General features: G+C 35.6%; 1 protein-coding gene across 1 annotated transcript in view; it reads left to right on the forward strand.

The window, feature by feature from the left end:
* The window catches only part of LOC136039782 (uncharacterized), a 38,631-nt gene that overhangs the window by 3,777 nt on the left and 8,502 nt on the right, over window positions 1–26,352 (forward strand). The window contains exon 2 of the mRNA XM_065723652.1: window positions 7,328–7,415. Coding sequence (XP_065579724.1) covers window positions 7,328–7,415 — 88 coding nt within the window. The remainder of the gene's footprint in view (window positions 1–7,327; window positions 7,416–26,352) is intronic.

Genomic DNA, 26,352 nt, shown 5'->3' on the forward strand with positions numbered 1-26,352 from the left:
AGTTAAGAGCCTGAGAAAATATGCCTCATATTCGAAAATAGGGGGAAACATACCCTAAAGGTCATACAATCTTAACGAAAATCACACCATCAGATTCAGCGTATCAGAGAACCATGTTGCAGAAGTTTCAAGCTCCTATCTATAAAAATCTAGAATTTCGCATATTTTGTAAGAATACAGATCACAGATGCGTGTTTATTTGTTTTTTTTTTGTTTTTGTTTTTTTGTTGTTTTTTTCAGGGGTGATCGCATCGACCCAGTTGTCCTAGAATCTTGCGTGAGGACTCATTCTAACGAAAATAAAAAGTTCTAGTGCCCTTTTTAATTGACCAAAAAAATTGGAGGGTACCTAGGCCCCCTCCCACGCCGATTATTTTCCCAAAGTCACCAGATCAAAATTCTGAGATAGCCATTTTATTCATCGTAGTCGAAAAACCTTACAACTATGTGTTTGGGGACGACTTACTCTCCCACAGTCCCCGTGGGAGGGGTTACAAGTTACAAACTTTGACCAGTGCTTACATATAGTAATGGTTATTTCGAAGTGTGCAGACGTTTTCAGGGGGATTCTTAGGTTGGGACGGGGGGGGGGGGGGGGGGTTGAGAAGAGGGAGACATGCTGGGGGAATTTTCCTTGAAGGAAGTTGTCCTGGGGGAAGAAAATTTTCATGAAGGGAGCGCAGGATTTTCTAGCATTATTTAAAGTTTTTTTCAACTGAAACTAAGGAGAACCATTAAAACTTAAAACGAACAGAAATTGTTACACATATGGGGGGCTCACCTCCTCCTAATACCCCGCTCTTTACGCTAAAGTATTTTTTAGTAATTTCAACTATTTATTCTACGGCTTTTGTGATTCAGGGGTCATACTGAAGAAATTGGAACAAAATTTAAGCTTCAGTGTAAAGAGCGAGGTACTGACGAGGGGATGAACCCCCTCATATGCGTAATAAAAACATGAGAATACAGAAGTTCGTTCGTAAGCTAATTTGTAAGTTACGTATATCTTTTAGTAATAAAAACATTCGTAAAAAATTAAAAGTTCTAGTTGCCTTTTTAAGTAACCAAAAAATCAGAGGGCAACTATGCCTCCTACCCCGCTGCTTTTCTTTCAAAATCATTCGAACAAAACTATGAGAAAGCCATTTAGCCAAAAAAAACAAATATGCAAATTTTGTTTTAATTATTCATCTGCGGAGAGCCAAAATCAAAGCATGCATTGATTCAAAAACGTTCAGAAATTAAATAAAAAAACGAGTTTTTTAACGGAAAGTAAGGAGTAGCATTAAAACTTAAAACGAAAAGAAATTACTTCGTATATGAAAGGGGCTGCTTCCTCATCAACGCCCTGCTCTTTACGCTAAAGTTTTTCACTATTTTAAAAAGTAGAGTTCAGAGAAAGAGTCAAACTTTAACGTAAAGAGTGGTTCGTTGATGAAGAAGCAGCCCCTTTCATATACGAAGTAATTTCTGTTCGTTTTAAGTTTTAATGCCGCTGCTTACTTTCCGTTAAAAATAACTTGTTTTTTCTTTAATCCCCCATCAAAATGCACATAAAAAACAATCAAAAAGGGTCAAATGTTATACTACCGGATTGAAACTTATAGCGTTAAACCTCTGAGCCAGGGACATCATGATATAAAAAGGAAATGGGGCACGAGGCTCCCAAAAATAAGCCAAGAAGTAAAACGTAAATGATGATCTATCTTTAATGTGGTTTAAGGAAGGGAAAGTGCCACTTTTACTTGTGGTAATTATTATTTGTTTTGAGTTCGATTTGATATTTTTCCTCCTCGTCTTAGATACATTTATTCATTGATTGTAACTTCTGTTCGTTTTAAGACTGATCTATTATAATTCTTTACCTCCATAGTTATTCGTTTGCGATATTAATATCGCTCTTTAATTTTATCTGAAGTTTTCTCTTTGAAAACACCTTTTAAAAATTTATTTAAAAAATATAGCCCATCTTGAATATAATTTTGAACCAGTTTATGATAGTAAAGTGAACTTGCGAATTTTTAAAATAATTAGCTGGAAATGTATTAATTTGTCTTTGTTGATATATTTCAATAAAGGCGAGAAAACAAGAGTGGCCTTTAGTTTTATTAGGCCTAAGATAACTTGGAAAACGGCGAGAGAAATGAAATGAGATTATAGCACAAACTAAAAACTGAGGGAGGATGTGTTTCAAGCTCTTTGCTCCACCCCTACCACTGTCCATAACATTTAATGGTAAAATTCTGGTTTAGGGGTAGCCCACCTTTTTGCTGTATTTGAAGGCATTTTTTGTTAGGGGAATTTCCCAGGAATGTATCTGGAGCCTTGTTGATCCCCTGGGGATAAATTTGAAGTGCCTTCCAAAATTTTTTTGAAGCGGGCAAAATATATTGCCCGCTTCAGCTACACGTCCAACTCGTTGACTTCAAAGTCAATATGAAAAAATAACTTAGGAATAGAAGCGACTGAATAAAATTAGAACGTGAGTAGACAAAAAAAAGGCTAAGGTTAGTAAGAAAAAAAATAACAGTTTGTGGAGTGAAAAACAATCCTGACTACAGTCAAGACCTTATTGAGTTAATTTGGCTTCTGATAATCATTTAATTTTGGACAGATTACTATTAGTTCTCATTAATGATTTTATTAATGATTTATTCATTCATTTAATTTATTATTTTTATTCAAAAGATTATTATTAATTTTAATGTGCATGGATGTTGTAACATTCAGTGAAGCCACATGATTACTATGCGCATAGAAAGGAATTGATTTGGATAGGGGGTAAATTTAAATAAAATAGAAAAATGAGACAAACTATATAAAAAACAGAAAATGTAATAAAATTGTGAAGTAATAGGATTACCTTAAAGAGAGAGGGATAGAGCTAGTCACTAGGATGATAGTGCTTCACAAGCAGGGAATGGGTATTAATTGCTAAGATTATACTGAACTTATAGAAATTGGTGCAAATGGTTAAATTTGGGGGGGGTGTTTGGGCAAATAGAGGAGAAATAATATCCCAACCCCTTGTTTGTGGGCTTGGGTTGGGCTCATCATGAACAGCATTACATTAGCAGGCTGCTTAGCTTACCTATCTATTTTTAAAAGAAAGCTAGAGCTGCAACCTAGTAAAGAGTGAAAACCAGCTCACAGTAAAAAGTTTAAAAGCACACCCTCTAAAAAATTTCTAGTTATTCTCACATGAACACTAAGTGAGTAATAATATATCATTCAGAATCAAATGAATTGTAAATTGTAAATATGAGAGCAATTTATCTTTGAGAATTTTAAAAAGGAGACTGAAACTCTTTCAAAAATGGTGTTAAATCAAAATCGAATTACAATCTTCATTCTGGAAAAAGTCTTACATTGTAGATTCCCAACCCCACATTTTAGATTTTGGTGGCTAATATTATCATTGCTGGCCTTTTGAGGATGGCAAGAGGTGTGACCGCACCGGTATCCCGTGCCTACCGGGGACAAACGCTAACAGGGTCGTGCAGCACCCTTCGTCGTTGTACGGTTATTATCTGCCGTCTTATCGAAACCATAACGTCCCCGTTAGACCCTAGGAATCACATTGCTACCGATCCCGCTGGAGGCTACATTACTATTGCTCCTGCAACGTTATGACAGCGTTCACAGCTTAGATAGCGATACAGTTATGAAAACTCGATTTATTTTTGGGACACTGTGCGTGGTAGCGATACTAGCGGCTGGAGACAGAAAACTGGCAGCACAGCTTAGATACCAATATTGGTATCTAAGCTGTGTATGCAACAAAACAAAATTGCGTTCCCGCCTATGGTGCTGTAGTACGATCCGTGGCGGAGCATGGGCTTGGAGAAGGCGCCAAGTTCAGAGCTCTGTACCAAAAGCTTCTCATGGGCAAGATAGGAGTTTTCATAAGGGTATTGGTATTTAAGCTGTGGGCAACGTTATAGGCCGCCTATGGATATTACTTCGGTCTTTTGTTTTATTCTTTCTCTCTTGTTGCTATTTCCGTATTTTATGCATACACTAAACAAATCGTAAAAAAAAACAACTGAGAATTAAAGTTCAATCTCTCTCGCCGAAACAAAGGACCGCATAGACAGAAGGTAACATCATTAATTACTGTTCGATAGGTAGGGTTAAAAAACTAGTAAACTAACGATAAAACTACCTTGGAACGGCGGCACTGATTCACGAAATTGTAGAGGGAGACAAAATGTAATTTTTGAAATATAGGGGTAGGGCAAACTTGATGCTCTTTACAATTTTTTCAATCAAAACAAATGAAAGCAAATCAGTGCCGAAAGGACAGGCAGAAAATCAGTGCTGAAGAAAACGGCAATTTTGCTCCCCTGCTCCCCTAGATATTTAAAAATATATTCTATTCCTCTCCTAAATTATTGTGAACTGATGCCACTGACGAAAACACCAAAAAGGTGTATTTTAATGAAAACACCCCAAAATATTTATTTTCAAAATCTATGGGGAAGCAAGATAACAGAGGGGGAAGAGTGGAAATGTACTTGTCGGTTATAAAATAGACATTATGCAATTTCGATCGCGAATGATGCGAACATGACACATGAAACTGGTTACACAACTTCTTCATACCACACAATTAACTTTGGTTTAGTTGCAAAAAAAAAAACAAATTCGGACTATATATTTGCACATTAGGGGGTTGGGATAAAGCATTGCATATATTAAATACAGCAATGGTTAATTTTAGCATTTAATATATGCTATGCTTTACCCCCCCCCCTAATGTGCAAATATATAGCCCAAATTTGTTTCTAAACTATTATATTTTCATAATATCTTGTTTCATTTCATTAAGCGTTAATCGAACTTCCCTTCCCGAGTGTCTATTATATAACCGATAAGTACGGAAATGCCTAGCTTTGGCGAGTGTTCATCTTTGCAGCCTACAAAGATGAAAACTAGCGAAGGCTTGAATGCTAGTGGCTTCGTGCCTGCGAGGTTCCAGTAGCTTTTTCCTAGCACATTGATTAATAACAAGAATTGGTTCATATGTTGTGAATTTTTGTGGTGAATAAACAAAACTAAAACAGTTGGGCGTGCTAAAGAAATAACCATATGCACATAAAACATATAACAACAAAAACAACGTTGTTTTTTTCTCCTGCACTGGACTAAGACACTATTGACCAATAAAATCTGTTTAATAGCACTAAAGGATTGAAACTGGTTTTGTTGTGTTTATTCATTTCTCTTCAACTTGCTAAAATGGGGATTTCCAACATTTTTATTTAAACTAGATAAAACACAAGCTTTTTTAATTGAAAGTAAGGAGCGACATTAAACTTATAAGGAACAGAAACTATTCCATATATGAAAGGGACTGTCCCCTTCTCAACACACCGCTCTTTACGCTAAAGTTTTTCATTTTTTAAATAGTAGAGCTGTAAGACAGAATCAAACATTAGCGTAAAGAGCGGGGTGTTGAACAAGGGACAGCCCCTTTCATATACGGAACAATTTCTGTTTGTTGTAAGTTTTGATGTTGCTCTTTACTTTCAGTTTAAAAACTTGTTTTCTTATTTAATTTCTGAACGCTTTTGAATTAATGCAGGTTTTGATTTGGGATCACCGTACATAAATAATTAAACCAAACTTGTATATTAATTTTACTTTTTTTTTTGGATAAAAGGCTTTCTCAAAGTATTGATCGGACTATTTTGAGAAAAAAGCGAGAGAGAGAGGGCCTATTTGTCCTCTAATATTTTTGGTTTCTTTAAAAGGCTACTAAAACTTCTAATTTTATTTACGAACGTAATTAAAAGTATTCAAATTACGTAACTTCCAAAATAACTTACACAAAGGACGTCTATATTCGTATATCTTCATTACGTATATGAGGGGGTTGGCCCCCTCGTTAATACCTCTCTCTTTACACTAAAGTTCAAATTTTGTTCCAATTCTTCAAGAATGAACCCTGAATCGCAAAGGCCATTTAATTAGAATAAATTATCTTTTGAAATTACTAAAAACACTTTAGCGTAAAGAGCGAGGTATTGAGAAGGGGCGAACCCCCTCATATACATAATAATTTCTGCTCGTTTTAAGTTTTAATGTAGCTCCTTAGTTTCAGTTCAAGAAACTTCCTTTTTTTATTTCTCATTGTTTTTTTTAAAATAATACTGGAAAATCCAGCGCTCCCTTCATTGAAATTCTCTTCCCTCATAATAAATTCCTTCATGGAAAGATCCTACTACGACACCCCCTCCCCCCACCAGAGAAAATCCACCGTGAAAACGTCTGTATAATTCCAAATAACCAACACTATATGTAAACAATGGGCAAAGTTCATAACTTGTAGTCCTTCCCCAGGGGACTCTTGGGGATTAAGTCGTCCTCAAAGACATAGTTATTGGTTTCTTCAATTATGCTAAACAAAAAGGCTATCTCAAATTTTGATCAGGTTAATTTGGGGAAAGCGAGCGTGGGAGGGGGCCTAGTTGCCCTCTAATTTTTTGTCTATTTAAAAAGAGCACTAGAACTTTCAATTTCCGTTAGAATAAGATCTCTTATGAAATTTTAGGACCACTGAGTCGATATAATAAGAAAAAAAACGCATCCGTGATCTTTCTTCTGGAAAAAAATTCCATATGTTTGCAGATAGGAGCTTCAAACCTCTAAAACTGGGTTTTCAAATACGTTGAAACTAATGGTGTGATTTTCATTAAGATTCTACGACTTTTAGGGGGCGATTCTACCTTTTTGCAAATTATGAAAAATTTTCTCAGGCTTGTAACTTTTAATGGGTAAGACTAAACTTGATGAAACTTATATATTTAAAATCAACATAAAAATCTGCTTCTTTTAATGTATCTATTGGTATCAGACTGTTTGAATTTATACATTATTTTAAAGCTCAATCCAGAAAAATTTATTTAGATAAAACAAAGTAAAATTAAAGATTTCTGATGGAATTAAAGAGAAAAATTAAAACCTAAACCCAACACATGTTATTACTTTGCACCCTATAAAATTATATAAAATTTAGCAATTAATTGAAAACACAAACACAAGATATGAGAATTATGAAATTAATTATAATTAAATTTATGATTAATTATGATTAAAATTATGATTAGGTGCTTTATTTTCTTACTGTAGAGAAAATCAGATGGTGTTTTGTGCTTTTAGTAAAGTGCTAGTTTTAACATTAGTAAAAAATGATCCCGAGTGATAACTTTTTAAATGGGCTGCTGTCAAGACTTATTATTCTAATAAATGTTGAGTTTTCCTGATATTATTCTTCCTTTATGGGTTTAAGTGTAATTATTTTACCCAAGTTCTTGCATTTTAGTTCACATTTCTATTTGTTGGAAGTATAACAACCCTCCCAAACGAAGCGTATGAACCAACCTACAGCAACTGGAATCAAAGGAACATAGGTAAATGTCTTTGTATTTGTTTTACATCAAAGGTGTCATTTGGAAAGAACTAATGGGACCTAGCCTTTTAAGGACTATTAAGGACCATAAGGACTATTAAGGACTATTAAGGACCTTTTAAGGACCATACGAAGCAAAAAAAAAAAACTCTAGAATTATATTGTTTAAGTTGGCGCCTCTTAAGATAAATCGTCTTTCCTGTCCTAAATTGAAATAGCTGTCTCTGTTTTATCTTGCCTAATAGATACCGAGGTTAATTAGGAGTAAATGTAACGAATTATTTTACGAATCCTTCAAATTGACAACCTTTACGATATATCCATCTTCCTCCTTAATAAATTTACTTCAACCAATACAGTGCGCCATATATGCTGCAAGTTATATAGGTAACCTAATATCAACATTAAAATGAGAAAAGACAGAACACATTCAGATGTCAAAGAATTGATAAAGAAATCGTCAGTTAGATTAATTATTTTAGTTTTTCCTGTATAGAAAGCAGCGGAAGTGATATCTTTCAAAAAACAGAACCATAAAAAAACACTTTATACAAGGGAATTTTACCTGTCCTTTTATCCAAATTAGTCTTTCTAAGTATTAATAGTGGCTAGGGAGCTACAGTTTTCTACTTCAAAAGATCTTATTTATCACTAAAAATTTGTCTTATGGGAAAACAGTTTGGTTTTTAGTCTTTCTATTTTATTTCCTAAATCTAACTCGTGGAAAACTCAGCCTGCATGTATTAACCGTAGAAATTGAACCTACACACAATTCAGCCAGAGAAGAGTCGACCCGGAAAAAAAATGAACACGCTCGAACACGCTAAAAATGAACACGCATGTCGGAAATCAATCACAGTTTAACTCAACCTGGTAAAATTCCACCTATGTAAAAGTTTAAGACTACAAAATTTATGCCAGCCTTGGAACTCTCTGTCTTCTAAAAATTCCACCGATACGACATATTTCAGAGTAAAACTCAATACAAAAGAAAATAACCCCTTACAAAATTTGGCTACCCAAAAAATTGTATTGGTAGGCTACAACTGGAAAGAGGGACGTTATGGGGCTACTTTCTGTGGCAATGACTTATCATAAAACATGGATAGAGAGAATTCCAGATACGGGAGACGGTATAGGGGTTTTTACCAGACACGTTTTTAGAAGGGAGATACATGACGATGACCTTAACAATGGCTTGCCTCATTACAAGATTATTAAGAAGATAATGGCTTCACAAAAGATGGCGACGTTAATGACGAGAATGGCGATGATGGTCGGGTAATGATGACATCAGCAATGACAATGATATTAATTATAGTAGAGGCAGTATTAAGAGTGCTGATAGTGACGTAGAAATGTCAACGAAAATAAAGATTTCGGTGACGATGACGCTAACAGCGGTGAAGACTGATTTTGGCATGAATTTCATTATTGTATTTGTCTAAGGTTATACCAGACAGTATTGACTAAAATAGACCATGTTTTTGACATGAATATGAAAGTCAATCTTGTTCACAATAAGTGATTTGACTTGATTCAGAATAAATCACTTTTTTATATATATCTATATATATAAAAATAAGTTGTCTGTCTGTGGATCAGGTGACGTCATGTTTCTGTGTCGGCTGACGTCATGAAATTAGGAATATAAATGACGACCGGGACACAGGGACACAACTACAACGGGGACGCCGGGGGCACAGGCGGGATATATAAATGACGACCGGGACACAGGGATTGTTCGAATAGAAATTACAGACCGGGACACCGGGACACAAATGACGACCGGGACACCAGGACACAGGGAATATAAATGACGACCGGGACACTCAAAGAGAAATTACAAACTGGGACACCGGGACACAAATGACGACCGGGACGCAGGGAATATAAATGACGACCGGGACACAGGGACACATCATTAGAATAATGAGGTATAGATCTGAATACGGATTGTTTTTCCCATGGACAATTATATGTTGCATGTTCAAGAGTCAGTAAACCTGACAATCTATTTATATGCACAGACAATGGGACAGCGAAGAATGTTGTATATTCGCATGTTTTACGTAGTTAAAAACATATATTTATATCTATCTCTATTCACAGATAGATGTTGGGGTGGCGCGAAGCGCCACCCCAACAGCTAGTCTATATATATAAAAATAAGTTGTCTGTCTGTGGATCAGGTGACGTCATGTTTCTGTGTCGACTGACGTCATGAAGTTAGTTGTCGTCATTTTTGCTTTGACGGTGACGTCATTAAAGATATTTAAGACATATATGTTCACGTAGAAATCTATTAATGTTTAAGTTTAAAATGACTGATGAACTTACAATGGCAAAAGCCGATGAAGATGCTCAAAGAGTCTATGCCAAAAAACTTGCTACTGATAGAGAAAGTCAGAAAAGAAAGCGTGCCCTGGAACTACCAGAGCAACGCGAAAGCAGACTTGCTGCTAAAAGAGAAAGTGAAAAAAGAAGGAGTGCCGAGGAATCACAAGAACAGCAAGAAATCAGGCTTGCTGCTGATAGAGAAAGTAAGAAAAGAAAGCGTGCCGAGGAATCACAAGAACAGCAAGAAATCAGGATTGCTGCTGATAGAGAAAGTAAGAAAAGAAAGCGTGCCGAGGAATCAGAGCAACCAGAAAGTTATCGCCTGGCATTCAGGTACAGCCCAGTCGATGATTATAGCTTGAGTAGATGTGTTCAAATCGGGACAATGTCTAAAATTTGTCCCTATTGCAAGGCCTTGAAATTCAATGGTGAAACAATGGGAATGTGTTGCGCCTCAGGAAAAGTTAAACTTCCTCTATTGGCTTTACCACCAGAGCCATTGAAGACTTTCCTTACTGGAACTACGTCAGAATCTAAGCGTTTTTTGTCAAAAATCAGAAAATACAACTCATGTTTCCAAATGACGTCGTTTGGAGCCCAAATCGAAAATCCAGATCAATTTATGTTTACTTTCAAAGTAAAAGGGCAAATTTATCATAGAGCAGGATCCCTTCTACCATTCTCAGGCGAGAATCATAAATTTTTACAATTGTACTTCATCAGTGATAGAAATCCTGAATTGAATGCACGTTGCGAAATTTCTCCCAAGGTTGAAAGGACAATCGTTTCCCAATTGCAACATCTTTTCCACGAAAATAATAATTTAGTGCGTCTGTTCAAAACAGCCATCGATTTGATGCCTACTGATACGCATAAAATTGTTATTTCCGCTGAAAAAACGCCTCCTGGTCAACATGTGCGTAGATACAATGCTCCAACTATCGACGAAGTGGTAATCATTATGTTCGGTGATCAGTTTTTACCTCGAGATATTATTCTTCATAAGCGAAACGCTCAGTTGTTAAGAATTGCTGAAACTCATCGATGCTACGATGCCCTACAATATCCTATCATTTTTTGGGATGGAGCCGACGGCTATCACTTTAATAATAAATTGATGAATCCAGCCACTAACAAAGAAATGAATAAGAAATGCAGTGCAATGCATTATTATTCCTATAGACTAATGATGCGGCAGGATGAAGAAAATTATATTTTAAAATGCCGCGAATTGTTTCACCAATTTGTCGTTGATATGTATGCTAAAATTGAATCAGAACGTTTGCTATATATCCGCCTGAATCAGACCAAGCTCCGCTCTAAACAATACATTCATTTGCGAGATGCAGTTATAAATGACGGTAATACCACAAACGTTGGAAGATTAACAATTTTACCTTCGTCATATGCTGGCAGTCCCCGTCATATGCATGAATATGCTCAAGATGCTATTGCGTATGTTCGTCTCTATGGTTGTCCAGATTTATTTATTACATTTACATGTAATCAATTTTGGGACGAGATACTGCAGCTTTTACTTCAAGGCCAATCGGCGGTTCATAGGCATGACATTACGGCCCGTGTCTTCCGGCAAAAGTTGAAATCACTGATAAACTACATAGTAAAACTTGAAGTGTTTGGGTCAGTGCGATGCTGGATGTACTCAGTGGAATGGCAAAAACGAGGTTTGCCACACGCACATATACTAATCTGGCTACATAAAAAAATTACTTCAAACGAAATTGATGATGTGATTTCCGCTGAAATACCTGATAAAAATGTCGATAAGGGGTTACATGATATTATTGTAAAAAATATGATACTTGGACCTTGCGGTGCACTGAACGAAAATTCACCATGCATGGCCAAAGGAAGGTGCACAAAGCAATATCCTCGACTTTTAGTATCAAAGACAATTACTGGCAATGATGGTTACCCACAATATAGAAGAAGATCTACTGAAGATGGCGGTAAAACAGCAATAAAAAAGAAGCGTAACGGTACCACCATCGAAGTAGATAACCAGTGGGTTGTTCCATATTCCCCATTATTATCAAAAACATTTAATGCACACATAAACGTTGAATACTGTAACTCCGTAAAGGCAATCAAATACATATGTAAATACGTCAACAAAGGCAGTGACATGGAAGTTTTTGGCTTGCAGCCCAAAATCAAAGATTTCGACGAAATCGTACAATATCAGACTGGAAGATACATAAGCAGTAATGAAGCTGTTTGGCGAATTCTTTCATTTCCGATACATGAACGTAGTCCAGCTGTTGTTCACTTAGCGGTACATTTACAGAATGGTCAACGTGTTTATTTCACGGAAACCAACGTGCAACAAAGAGCCCTGAATCCACGGGATACAACATCAACAGATTTTTTTTCGCTTTGCAAAAATGATTCTTTTGCAAAAAAAACTGCTGTATACTGAAGTGCCTTCGTATTACACGTGGAATACTAAAAATAAAGTATTTGAACGTCGAAAACAGTGTAAGTCAGTCGACGGCCAACCTACCATCTTCAAAGATACCACGATAGGAATACTCTACACCGTTCACCCCAATCAACATGAATGCTTCTTTCTACGCCTGCTTTTGGTGAATGTACCCAGTCCGACATCCTTTGAGTATTTGAGAACTGTAAACGGTACTATACATGACACTTACCGTAGTGCATGCCAAGCTCTGAATTTATTGGAGAATGACCAACACTGGGATATCTGCATCAATGACGCGTGCGAAACGTCAACCCAAATTCAAATTCGTGCATTGTTTGGCATCATTTTAACAACTTGCTCTCCATCAGCTCCTACAAAGTTATGGGAAAAATATAAGTCAAAAATGTCCGAAGATATACTCCATCGAAAACAGTTAGAGATGTCAGATATGACTTTTGATTTTACATCAGAAATTTATAACTACACTTTAGTTATTATAGAAGATTTGTGCGTACGTATGGCAAACAAACCTCTTCAGGATTTGGGAATACCTTCACCTAACCGTATCGCTGCTGTTTCGACATGTGTAGAATTGGATTGTGAACAAAGTTACAGTACGAGTGATCTATTGTCGTATGTACAAAATTACATTTCCAAGTTAACGTCGGAACAAAAAGACATTTATCATACGATAATGCATTGTGTTGATAACAACGTTGGAGAAATTTTCTTTTTGGATGCGCCAGGAGGTACTGGTAAAACGTTTGTGATAAAACTGATTCTGGCATCAATTCGATCAAAAAATGATATAGTGTTGGCAATTGTGTCGTCCGGATTAGCCGCAACATTGCTGCCTGGTGGAAGAACTTCTCATTCCGCTTTGAAATTGCCTCTGAATTTGCATTCTACAGAAACTCCCACGTGCAATATTTCCAAATCATCTGGGATGGGTAAAGTATTGCAGCAATGCAAACTTATTATTTGGGATGAGTGCACAATGGCACACAAAAAATCGCTCGAGGCTCTGGATCAATGCTTGAAAGATTTGAGAGGCAAGTCGAAACCCTTTGGCAGCACCTTAATATTGCTTGCGGGAGATTTCAGGCAAACATTACCTATAATACCTAGATCAACTCCTGCAGACGAAATGAATGCTTACCTGAAAAATTCTAATTTATGGGCACACGTAAAAATATTAAAATTAACTACAAATATGCGTGTCCGATTGGAAAACGATGACTCTGGTCAAACATTTTCAGATCAATTACTGGCAATTGGAAACGGAAAGCTCCAGGTAGACTCAATTTCAGGACGTATACAACTACCTGCTGATTTCTGTAATTTAGTGACGTCCAAAAATGAATTGATTGAAAAAGTATTTCCGAATATTCTAAAAAAATATAAAAATAATAAATGGCTAAGTGAAAGAGCGATTCTCGCACCCAAAAATATAGACGTCCACGAAATCAACAATATTGTTTTGACCAAGATTCGAGACCAGGCAGTCCTTTACAAGTCAGTCGACACAGTTTTGGAACCAAATGAAGCGGTTAATTATCCATCTGAATTTTCAAATTCCATAGATCTTTCAGGCTTTCCACCACACGTGCTACAACTAAAAATAGGCGTACCAATAATACTTTTAAGAAATATCAGCCCACCAAAGCTTTGCAATGGCACGCGACTTGCCGTAAAAAAAAACAATGGAAAACCTAATAGAGGCCACAATCTGGACAGGGCCTTTTGAGGGTGAGGCTGTTCTTATTCCTCGCATTCCCATGATTCCAACGGATCTGCCTTTTCAATTTAAAAGATTGCAATTCCCAATTCGATTAGCATTTGCAATCACCATTAACAAAGCTCAAGGTCAATCATTAGAAAAATGTGGTATAGATCTTAATACTGATTGTTTTTCCCATGGACAATTGTACGTTGCATGTTCGAGGGTCGGTAAACCTGACAATCTATTTATATGTAGCGACAATTTGACAGCGAAGAATGTTGTATATTCGCATGTTTTACGCAGTTAATTTGTATAGTATCTATCTATCTATCTATCTATCTATATAAAAACTAGTTGTGTGTATGCATGTTTGTTTGTTTGTAAAAAGAGCGTTTGCATATGACGTCATTGTAAGTACATAAGGCTTTGTATATGCACAGACAATGGGAAAGCCAAGAATGTTGTATATTCGCAAATTTTATGTAGTTTGAAACACATATATAAATCTATCTATATTCACAGGTGGGACACAGGGACACAACTACAATGGCACGTAACTAATAATGCGCGTAACGACTTACGCGCGCGGGGGGGCTTGGGGGGGGCGCAAAGTGCCCCACCAACTAGGTGTTGGGGTGGCGCGAAGCGCCACCCCAACAGCTAGTATATATATATATTAGCTAAAACCTTCAAATCTTTTGCGGCCAATTCTTTTCGAATCTATTTGTTTTTGAAAGTATGTTCGTGAACGAGATTACCTTTAAGAGCACTCATGCTGCTCAATAATGGAGGTATCCCCCTCCTAAATGATTGAGCCGAAATCCAATACTGTATTAATTCAAGAACGTTCAGAAACTAAATTTAATTTTTTTTTTAACTGAAAATAAGGAGCTTCATTAAAACTTAAAATGAAGAGAAATCGTTCCGTATATGAAAGGGGCTGTCCCCTCCTCAACACCCCGCTCTTTTCCCTAAACTCCTTACTTTTAGTTAAAAAAAGGGCCGTTTTCATATTTTATTATTTAAGAATTAACAACGCTTCTTGACTACTAAGGTTCCTGCGTCGGCCCTGCAGTGCATTCCTACAGCGTGATTCGATCTCTGGGTCCCGTATTACCAAGCTAAGGTCAGATCCACTGCACCACCACAGGGCGTGGCCGTTTTCATATATTCAATCTCTGAACGTTTTTGAATTATGGCAGGTTTCGATTTTGGCTCACTGTACATGAATAACCAAAACGAAATAAACAAAGCCGTGTCTGTTACTTTACAATTGACACTGATCTATATTGTTTTGACTTGTGGCATTTTCTAGACATCTCCATTCAGCTTTGTTGAAGCCTCTTAGCCTCAAGTCTGTGCAATCAAGACTTTGCCAAAATGCATCGATTTATTAAGTTTTCAAAAAATCTTCGTCCAGTGTTCTTGAAGCCTCATAGCCCTATTTGTGAGTCCTATTGCCCTATTTGTTTGAAGCCCTATTTGTTGCCTGCACCATCAATATCTTATCAAAAATGTATCGATTTGTGGCATTATAGGTATCTCCATTCAGCCTTGTAGAAGTCTCAGCCCTGTCTGTTGTCTCCGCAATCATTATTTAAAAATGTATCTAAGCACCAGTATATTGTGGCATTAAGGTATTACTTGTGTGCATCCTCGACGATCTACCACTACTTTTATGCACAAAGATGATAATACCCCAGCAATCCTTATATTGCTTGCCCCTTCCTCTTAACAAATTTCACGGTCGTGTTTTTGGTTGACTTGAATTTAGCTTGGGGTGGATTTTACGTGGGTTGAAGTTTTTGCAGAATTGAGCGTACAATGGACTGATTTTTTTTTTGGCTTTAGATTTGCTATATAGAATTTTGCTTCTGTTTTGTATTGCACGGACTATATTTTGAGCAAATGCTGTTCTCTTTAATGTGAATTTTATGAGCGCTGAATTTTACTGAAATTAAGTTTTCCATAGGTTCAAGTCTGGGATTAATTTTATTGGGTTAAAATTTCTCTTTGCAGAGGGATAATTAATTATATTTTACTAGAACTACTTTTATTGTGAGACACAAAAGAACGCTACATAATTAGGAATTTCTGAATAGAAATATATATTTTAGTAATTGATTTCCTCTTTTTTTTCTTTTACTCGACAAATTAAACACAGTAACTTAGACCATAAGGAAAATATCACTATATTTCATCTTCCCTCCCAAACCATCGTTCTTGTGGTTTAGTCCACTCACTATGGGCCATATTTTCGGATACTTGAAGGGGACCATTCACTAATACTGAAGAACGAAAAAGAGGGGTGGGGTCTGAGCAAGATAAGATTCTTCCTCTAATGAACAGACTCTGACTAGCTCGATGGGTAACCCAGTCTCAGAAATCATATACCCCGGGTAGAGCATGTCAATTTAGGAAGAGAAGTGTGCCAAGGCTTTAGTGAGTGTGCAAAACGTTTTACCGACACTGCCAAGCAAGGGGAAAATATATGACATGCATGGCGTTCTGAGATGTGGTGGGAAGTAGGTAAAATCAATGACATCACTTAGCAAGAACCAGAAGGTAACTACCACAAATAAAAGTAGTGCTAATGCCAAATAAATCTCTAAAGGCCAGAGTATCATTTGTTTACCAATCAATCAGGAAGGCACCAGTTTCAAAATGAAGAGGGACTAAAATCTATAAGTGTTAAATATATGCAGCAGTTACCTAGTCCCAGAGCCAATATATCTTCTTTGAGCGATAAATAGAAAAATTGATAGAAACAAAAAAGTGTTATTTTCCTACGGGTTCAATAGTGCTACCATCTATTGTTCCTACCCATTTTTGTTCGTGATTTCAGATGTGTTTACCATTCGGTTTTTCGCACTTTTAATTCCGGTAGAGAAATGGCATCAGATGTGCCTAATAAACTTCAAAAGTTCTCTCATTACAAAGGAAATTAGAGTTTATACTTTGCTCTTTTCTAAGTGATGACGTTAGAAACTTGGCCTATGGCAAAAAAGTCAACTTTTGAACTAAGACAGATAGATTTTTTTCGAAGGCGGTTGATAGCTCTTGATGAGCTAATTGAAGTATATGTCATCCATTTTTTGGTAGAAAAATTCCTTCATGAGATTTACCAGTTTGAAAGTCTAAACGGGTTGATAACTTTAATAGTAAGGTACACACTGAAATCCAAAATAGGCCGACACCAATTGTGAGACATATAGGAGAGTTTTAAGCAACAGTCGGCTGTTAGCTCATAATCATCTTCGGCAATGTGGGTTCGCAACTTTTGCAAGTTGGTGTACCTAGTATTTATTTTAAAGTCATTACAGATTAACAACTTCAGCGTTTAATCGAAGCGAGGAAACAAAACCAAAGTGTTGCTCCCGCAACACTTTGCTCAGCGAAGCCAAACAAACGTTGCCACAATACCTCGTGTTGCCCATGCAACACGTATCTAGTAGATCTAGTTAAGCTTTGTTTGTTGACTATAGAGGTAATTGCTTTCTCCAAAACAGCTTTAGTGATGACGAAATTTTTTCACCTACTGTTTCAATTTGTTTAAAAGCTGAGTAAATAAGTTAAAGTTCTACTCGTAATTATAAGAAGGGAAACTCATTAACTTTTACAAAGTTATTGTCAACTGTATTGTGTGTGTGTTTACGTAGACTGGAATGATTTGACTATATTTCTGGAGAGTTCTAATGATAATCAAGCTTGTTAATTAACTTCTTAATGCTACGTCAACATTTTAGTTAATGATATGATGTTTTCAATATTTCAAATCACTAAAAATTATGTTTTTTTTTTACTTCGATATTATCCTAATGTGTTCCTGAATATGGCCACTTTAAATACAAACTGAGTATTGAGAAATTTACACATACATTTATTGTGATTTCATTGCACAGCTGTGAGCGCTGAGATAAGATTCCATACGAAATTTCTTTCTGCATCCAGGTTAGTTTTATAAATTGTTTTTGGAACTGTGGCTACAGAAACCAGCACTTTAATTTTGAAAGTAAATCCTGCCAAATCTAGCATTCAAGAATTCTTATCATTGATTTTCACAATTTTCATTTGCCTTATTTCGTTTAACTCTATCGGAGAAGATAGTGATCAGGATTAAACTCCTTATCACTAGGCGTAGCAATCGCTAATAACTTTAGGTGGGAACTCCATGTTTGTAATATCCTCAAACAAGCTAATCCCTGCCCTCTCTTAAATTTCTTATTGAAATTTATGGCTCTTAGTTCTTTTCTTTCCTTCTTTACGCTTCCTTTATCATGCTGCTTTTTGGATTATACCTGTCCAGTTTGGTACCGCGGCCTTGCCAAAGAGATCTCTGATAAGATTGAAAAAAATTGACAGTATTCCTCATCTATAAGAAGGAGACATGTCCAGCAAGCCAATCCGCCCAAAAAGAGTTATGTTAGAAATTTTTAGGTTTCAAAAGGTTTACCTATGTTAACGGTAGAGCACACAATAATTTTTCTGAATCTCATAAAACTGTTACTAGATCCCCATCGACTAGTTACCTGTATGATTCAAATTTATTCCCTAATTGATATCCGTGTACAAATATATCAGTAGTATTCCTGTATGCAGGAATACCCAAGAAATACCCAACCCCTTCGAATCCCAGCCTGGATACTTTTGTTTAAATCAGTTGCTAGTCCAGCAAATGTTTAAATGCAGTTGCTAGTCCCTCATATCCAGCAAATACAATTTAAGAGCAATTTTAACATTTTTCTGGGAGCAATATACACATATTTTACACATATTACAAGCGCACCCACACGTATATGATGTTATCGCAGATTTCGTTTGAGTAAGGAAAATTCTTAGTTTCGCTTGCCTTGCAAGTTGTACAATAATTGAAGTCAGTTTGAAGTAACATGATGTCTAATTAACGAAGTTTTTATATGGATTCTTGTATGCAATTGGCAGAGATATTTTTGTACTGTTATGGTATCGAGCCGATTATTGATTTTTCATTGTTGATTACTAATTATGACTACAACCAGCCAGATATCATTATTGTAATACCATTGCCCTGAGTTTGTTGACTCTCCATTTCCATGCTGGTGCATGGCTTTTGGTTCCATAACTCCCATCTAGGACCCACTACCCCCACCAAGGCCAATACTCCCAACCAAGGCCAAGGGTCCCCCTTTAGGGCCCCAAGTCCACCTCAAGGGCACAAATGTCCCAGTGGTATATTTAGGGCCCCAGCTCCCAAATGGTAAACTAGATACAGAAATAGGTGATTTAGGTTCTTACCAAAGTCTGAGAGAGATTAATCTAATTCGTTTTAGAGTTAAAGAAACAAGAAGCAAGAATGTATCAAGATTCATCCTGACACATACACTACTACCAACTCCCAAATGGTATACTAGTATCTGAATAAGATGAATCAGATTTTAACTGAAATTTGAGAGAGATAAATCAGATTTTCTTTATAGTTAAAGACATATGAAGTGAGAATTTATCGAGATTTAGTCAAAGATAATCCTATCAGGTAACAAACGGTATACTAGAGTCCAAAACAGATTTATTACGTTTTTACCAAAGTCTGAGAGCCATTAATTAGATGCTATTAAGAGTTAGAGACATATGAAAAGAGAATTTAGAAAAATTCATTCAGATACAGATAATGATATCAGGTCACAAGGGATACACTAGAGCCTGAAACACGTGAATTAGGTCTTTACCAAAGTCGGAGAGCGATGAATTGGATTCTTTTTAGAGTTAGAGAAATATGAGATGGGAATTTTTGAAAATACCTCTTTGACTATTGTAAAAACAAGATTCACCCATTTCAGACTATAGTATACCCCTTGCCAGCTGATAGTAGTGTCTGTGTTTGACAAAACATTGATAAATACTCCATCTGATTTGTCTAACTTTAGGAAAATTCGGTTCATCCCACCTCTTTGAGACTCTATTATGCTGTTTTCAGCTGGTAATAGTGTCTGTGTCTGACTGACTCTTGATAAATTCCTGCTGATGGCAGAACAACTGATGAATTAAACGTTTTCTAGAGTTAGATATATATGAAGTGCTGAATTTATCAAGATTTAGTCAGAAAAAGGCGCTACTACCTCATTACAAAGGGTATACTAGAGTCAGAAATAGGTGAATTAGGTTATTACCATAGCCTGGGAGAGATGAATCAGAATATTTTTAGAGTTAGAGACGTATGAAGCTGCAATTTATCAAAATTTAGTCAAACACAAACACTACCATCAGCTTATAAGGGGCAAAACTGATTCAAAAATAGATGAATTAAATTTTTATCAGAGTCTGGGAGAGATAAATCGAATTATTTTTAGAGATGGGGACACAAAAAGTGAGAATCTATCAAGATTAAGTCAAACACAGACACTATTACTATCAACTCACAAATGATATACCAGAGTCTGAAATATATGAATTAGATTTTTACTATTGTATGAGAAAAATGAATCGAATTCCTTTTAGAGTAAGATACATTTAAAGCCACAATTTATCAAGATGCAGTCATATACATACACTAATACCAGCTCACAAGTGGTATAATAGAATCTAAGTAAGATGAACTAGATTTTAACCAAAGTCTAATTTTTTATAATTAAAGACAAATGAAGTGAGAATTCATCAAGATATATTCAAATCAAGTTAAAAATAACAGCCAACTAGTGGTTTACTAGAGTCTGAAATAGATCAATTAGGTTTTTACCATAGTAAGAGAGAGAAGAACTGGATGCTTTTTAGAGTTAAAGACATACGAACTTGTAATGTATCGAAATTTAATCAAACACAAACATTACCATTAGCTTATAGGGAATTAAATCTTTATCATTGTCTGGGAGAGATAAATTGAATTACTTTTAGAGATGGGGACGCAAAAAGTGAGAATTTATCAAGATTAAGTCAAAGACAGACACTATTACTATCAACTCACAAATGACATACCAGAGTCTGAAATATATGAATTAGATTTTTACCATAGTATGAGAGAGATGAATCAAATTCCTTTTAGAGTTAGATACATTTTAAGCCACAATTTATCAAGATGTAGTCAAATACATACACTACTACCAGCTCACAAATGGTATAGTAGAGTCTGAGTAAGATGAACTAGATTTTAACCGAAGCCTGAGAGTAAAAAACTCGAATTCCTCTTATAGTTAAAGACAAATGAAGTGAGAATTTATCAAGATAAATTCAAATAAAGGTGAAAATAACAGTCAACTAATGGTTTACTAGAGTCTGAAATAGACCAATTAGGTTTTTACTATAGTAAGAGAAAGAAGAACTGGGTGCTTTTTAGAGTTAAAGACATACGAAGTTGCAACGTATCAAGATTCAGTCAGACACAGACAGTATTAGCAGCTTAAAAAATGATACACTTGAGTCTGAAACAAGTGAATTAGGTCTTTAACAAAGTCAGAGAGAGATGAATCGGACTTTTTTTTTAGAGTTAGAGACATACGAGATGGAAATTTATGAATACATCTCTCTGATTATGGTAAAAACAAAATTAACCTATTTCAGCCTCTAGCATGCCATCCATGAGTTGATAGCAGTGTCTGTGTTTGACTGAATCTGGATTAATTAGCCATCTCATATGTCTCTAATTTTAAAAGAAATTCGATTCATCTCTCTAAAACTATAGTAAAAACCTAATTCACATATTTCAGACTCTAGTGTACTGATTGTGAGCCGGTAGCAGTGTCTGTGTCTGACTGAACCTTGATAAATTCCCAAATAATGGGAGAACAACTGATGAGTCATGCTCTTTTTAGAGTTAGAGACATATGAATTGGGAATTTATCAAGATTCTGTCAAGCATAGACATTATTTCTAACTCATATACAAGCGTCTGAAATAGGCGAATTAGGCTTCTGGTCAAAAATCTGAGAGAGATGAACCAGATTCCTTTCTAGAGTTAGAGACATATAAAGTGAGAGTTTATCAAGATTTAATCACACTAAGACACTAGTACCAGCAAAAATTATGCTCTTACCTTAGTCTGAGAGAGATTATTCGAATTCTTTGCAGAGTTAGACACATACGAAGAGGTAAACTTATCAAGATTCAATCAAACACAGAAACTACTAGCAGCTCAAAAGTGGTATAATAGAGTCTGAAATAAGTGAATTAGGTTTTTACAATTGTCTGAAAAAGATGAATCGAATTTTGTTAGAGTTAGAGATTCATAGAGAAGAAATTTATCAATATTCAGTCAAACAAGGAAACTACTAGCAACTCACAAGTGGTATACACGAGTCTAAAATAGTTGAATTAGGTTTTTTAACAAAATCTGATAGAGATGAATTTAATTCCTCTTAGAGTTGGAGACTAGATGTTGTCTTAGATGAATGTATCAGAGTTGTATTGGATGAATTAGGTTTTAACAAAGTCTGAGAGAGATGCGTCAAATCCCTTTTCGAATAAAAGACACATAAGGGGGGAATTATCAAGATTCGGTCAAACACAGGCACTAACAGCCGCTCACAGAGGGTATCACGGATTTTGAAATAGATGAGTTAAGTTTATGTCAAACTCTGAGAGAGATAAATGGAATTCTTTTTAGAGTTAGAGAAATAAGAAGTGAGAATGTATCAAGATTCATCCAGACATAAACACTGCTATTAGCTAAAAATGATATACTAGAATCTGAATAAGATGAGTTGTGTTTTAATCAATGTCTGACTAAGATGAATCAGATTCTTTTTATAGTTAAAGACATATCAAGTGAGAATTTATCCAGATTTAGTCCAATAAAGATAATGCTATCAGGTCACTATCGGTATACTAGTGTCTGAAATAGATAAATTACTTGTGAAAAGAGAATTTGTAAAGTTTCGTTCAGATACAGACAATACTACCAGCTCAAAAGTGATACACTAGAGTATGAAACACGTGAATTAGGTCTTTACCAAAGTCGTAGAGAGATGAATTGGAATCAGAGATAAATAAAGTGCGAATTTATCAAGAATAAGTCAAACACAGACAAAACTACTATCAACTCACAAGTCATATATCAGAGTCTGAAATAGAGGAATTAGGTTTTTACCATAGTCTGAGAGATAAGAATTGAATTCTTTTTAAAGTTAGAGACATTTAAAGTCGGAATTAATAAGGATGCAGTAAAATACAGACACTACCACCAGCTCACAGGGGGCCTAATAGAGTCTGAAAGAGATGAATTTAATTTTTACTAAGGTCTAAGATATATGAATTGAATTTTCTTTAGAGTTAGAGATATATAAATTTGGAATCTATCCAGATTCAGTCAAACACAGACACTACCACCAGCTCACAGGGGGAGTGATAGAGTCTGAAATAGATGAATTTAATTTTTTTCATAGTCTGAGAGTTATGAATCCAATTTTTTTCAGTTAGAGACATGCAGAGTAAATTTATCAAGACTCATTTGGGACACGATCACTACTATTAGCTCATAAGTGGTAAACTACAGTCTAAAATTGGTAAAATTGGTTTTCATCACAGTCCAAGACAGAAAAATCAGATTCTTTTTAGAGTTTGAAATATATGAAGGGGTAATCAATCTAAATTAACTCAGCCACAGACACTAATACTAGCTCAAAAGTCATATACTAGAGTCTGAAATAGGTGAATTAGGTTTTTTTTCAAAGTGGGAGAGAGGTGAATCGGATTCATTTTAGAGACAGAAACATGTGAAATAGTATTCTATCAAGATTCAATCACACAAACACTACTACCACCTCACAATTGGTATACTAGAGTCTCCAATATGTGAATTAGTTCTTTTTAACCAAAGTGTAAAAGAGAAAAATCGCTTTTTTTAGGGTTAGAGACAAATGAAGTTCGGGTTTATTACTATTCAGTCAGACACAGACACTACTTCTAGCTGACAAGTGATATTGATGGATAGATATTGATGGATGATGAAAAAAAATAAATATATATTGCAACAAAAGCCACTTACGGGCCATGGCAAAAAACAAGAAATAATACAAAATAATACCACATGATACTAACTCACATAACAGCGAAATAATAATAACTATAAAAAAGCATAGCAATTGGAAAAAGAAAGCATAACAAGGCCCATAGTCTATAAAACTCACAAAATTACACAAAATGTCGCAGACATGATCAATTTATTTAAAATGATTTAAAGCTACAAGGATCATGGTTACAAATAAGCTAAAAGAATCTGAGTCTTTTTTCCTTAGTGCCTGAAATATGTGAATTAGGTTTTTACCAAATCTGAGAGAGATGAATTGGATTTTTTAGAGTTAGAGACATATGAAGCTGGAACACAGAACTGATGGCAGCACAACTGATTTTTTACAAATGCTCTGGGTACCTTTAACCAACCTATAACCACTTCTTTTCCATATAACTTCATTCATGTTATGTTTCTAATTTGAATGAAGTTATCTTGTAAAAGCCAAATTTACATATTTCAGACCCTAACATGTCACGCGCCTGATTAAATCATGATAGATTCTCACTTCATATATCTTAAACTGTAAAGAAAAACTACTACTTATCCTTCTTGTATTTTGGTAAAAAACCTAATTTACCCATGTCAGACTCAGTAAACCACTTGTAAGCTGGGAGTTGTGTCTGTATGCTACGATATTTTGATAAATACCCACTTCATGTATCTATAACACAACAAAGAATTTGATTTATCTCCCTCAGACTTTGGCAAAAATCTAATTCGCAAGTTTCAAACACTAGTATACCACTTTTGAGCTGGTAGTAGTATCTGTGTTTGAAGACATCTTGATAAAATCCAATTACAAATGTCTCTATAAAATGAGTATGGTTCAACTCTCTCAGACTATGGTAAAATTGTAATTCACCGATTTCAGACTATGATATACCACTTGCGAGCTGGTAGTATTGTTTGCGGGTGACCGAATCTTGATAAAATCCCACTTCATATAATAATTTATTTTTGACCCGCTACAAAAAATCGAAGCGGATTATCAATAAAATAAACAAAACAAACACTACACAAAACAGAAAGAACAAGAAACTAAAGCAAACGAGTAAGGCCTCTGTGGGCGGGTAGATACTTGTAAGTAGACTGGGATATTTTGCCAGCAAGCTCCGTGAGCTTCGACCCAATATCCGGGAAACTATAAATATTTATTAGGCACCTATTCCTATACCATGGAGGCAGATACAATAGAAAACGGGAAAACCGGAAATAATAAGATCGAATTGAACTGATATCTCTTTTTATGAAATATAGGGTAAATACCAGAAAGATACAAAACCGAATGATCCGTAAAAACCGAGTATAATTTAGCAAGAGACTTTCTATTGTATCTACCTTGGTTAGCAACAATTTTAGAGTAACTCAATTGGATTTTCTTCTTGCAATCAGCAACAGCGAGAGTCCGTAAGGATTTTAGTGTTTTACTAACATTAATTCCCAGCCACCAAAATGAAAAAGCCGACGGGATAGAAAAAGATCCACAGATTAGAGGAATAGTGATATTACTATTAAATGAAAGATATTCAAACTTTGAAAGGTTAAGAGAAATTCCAATCACATGGAGTTTAGATGCTACTGTTGAAACAGACAAAGAGAGTCCTTTTTTAGTCCTACTGATCAAAAGAATATCATCCGCATAGGCAAGATGAGAAATATTTACAGAATTAAGGATGCAAGTAGGTGGGATAGAGGAGAGTACAGATGATATACAAAGTTTGAAAATAGAGGGGGAGAGGACAGCACTTTCAGGCACAAGAGGCACAAAAAACTTTCAGGCACAACCGAGGTGCATAAGCACATTTGAAACAGAAGTTATAAATGTTGGACTAGAGCTGGACAATCAACATTTAGGTGTTTGGCACTTATCCATCACAATCAATAGAGCTAGACTTAAGCTTCTTTATAACTTGTGCCACTGAAACTAAATTAACTGGGAGGATTTGGTTCTGGTGGAGTAATATGGGAAGCGCAGAAATAAGAAACCTCATAAAAGTAGCATGAACAAAATGGTTTATAGTGTTGAAAATCTGGTCGTAATATTTGCACCAAGCAACAGGACTAATTGGGCTACTTGTTGACGAAGAGTCATCGATTTTATTTGAATTTACCACATTTTTCCAATCTAAATTACTTGACGGGAATTTGCAAATTTTAGATTTTGCAGACCGTAAATACTTTTGAAACTCTAACTTAGTTTTCTGTTTAAGCTGAAATACTACACCGTTACGTGCTCGTTCTCAAGAAATCCAAATACGTAGCCAAAATTTGGCTTTATTTTTTACTGATTTTAGACCCGGATCCCATGACCATTCAGGCTTCCGCGTATTAAATTTAACACGTTCTTCGGGAACAGCCACCCTCTCAGCTTCCTTCATGCATGAAATAATATCAAAATAATATTTATTCAGAAGATTCTTATCATTTACAAATTTAGAACCAACATGAAG

This window comes from Artemia franciscana, chromosome 20 (genome assembly GCF_032884065.1).
Source record: "Artemia franciscana chromosome 20, ASM3288406v1, whole genome shotgun sequence".
NCBI classification, from domain to species: domain Eukaryota; kingdom Metazoa; phylum Arthropoda; class Branchiopoda; order Anostraca; family Artemiidae; genus Artemia; species Artemia franciscana.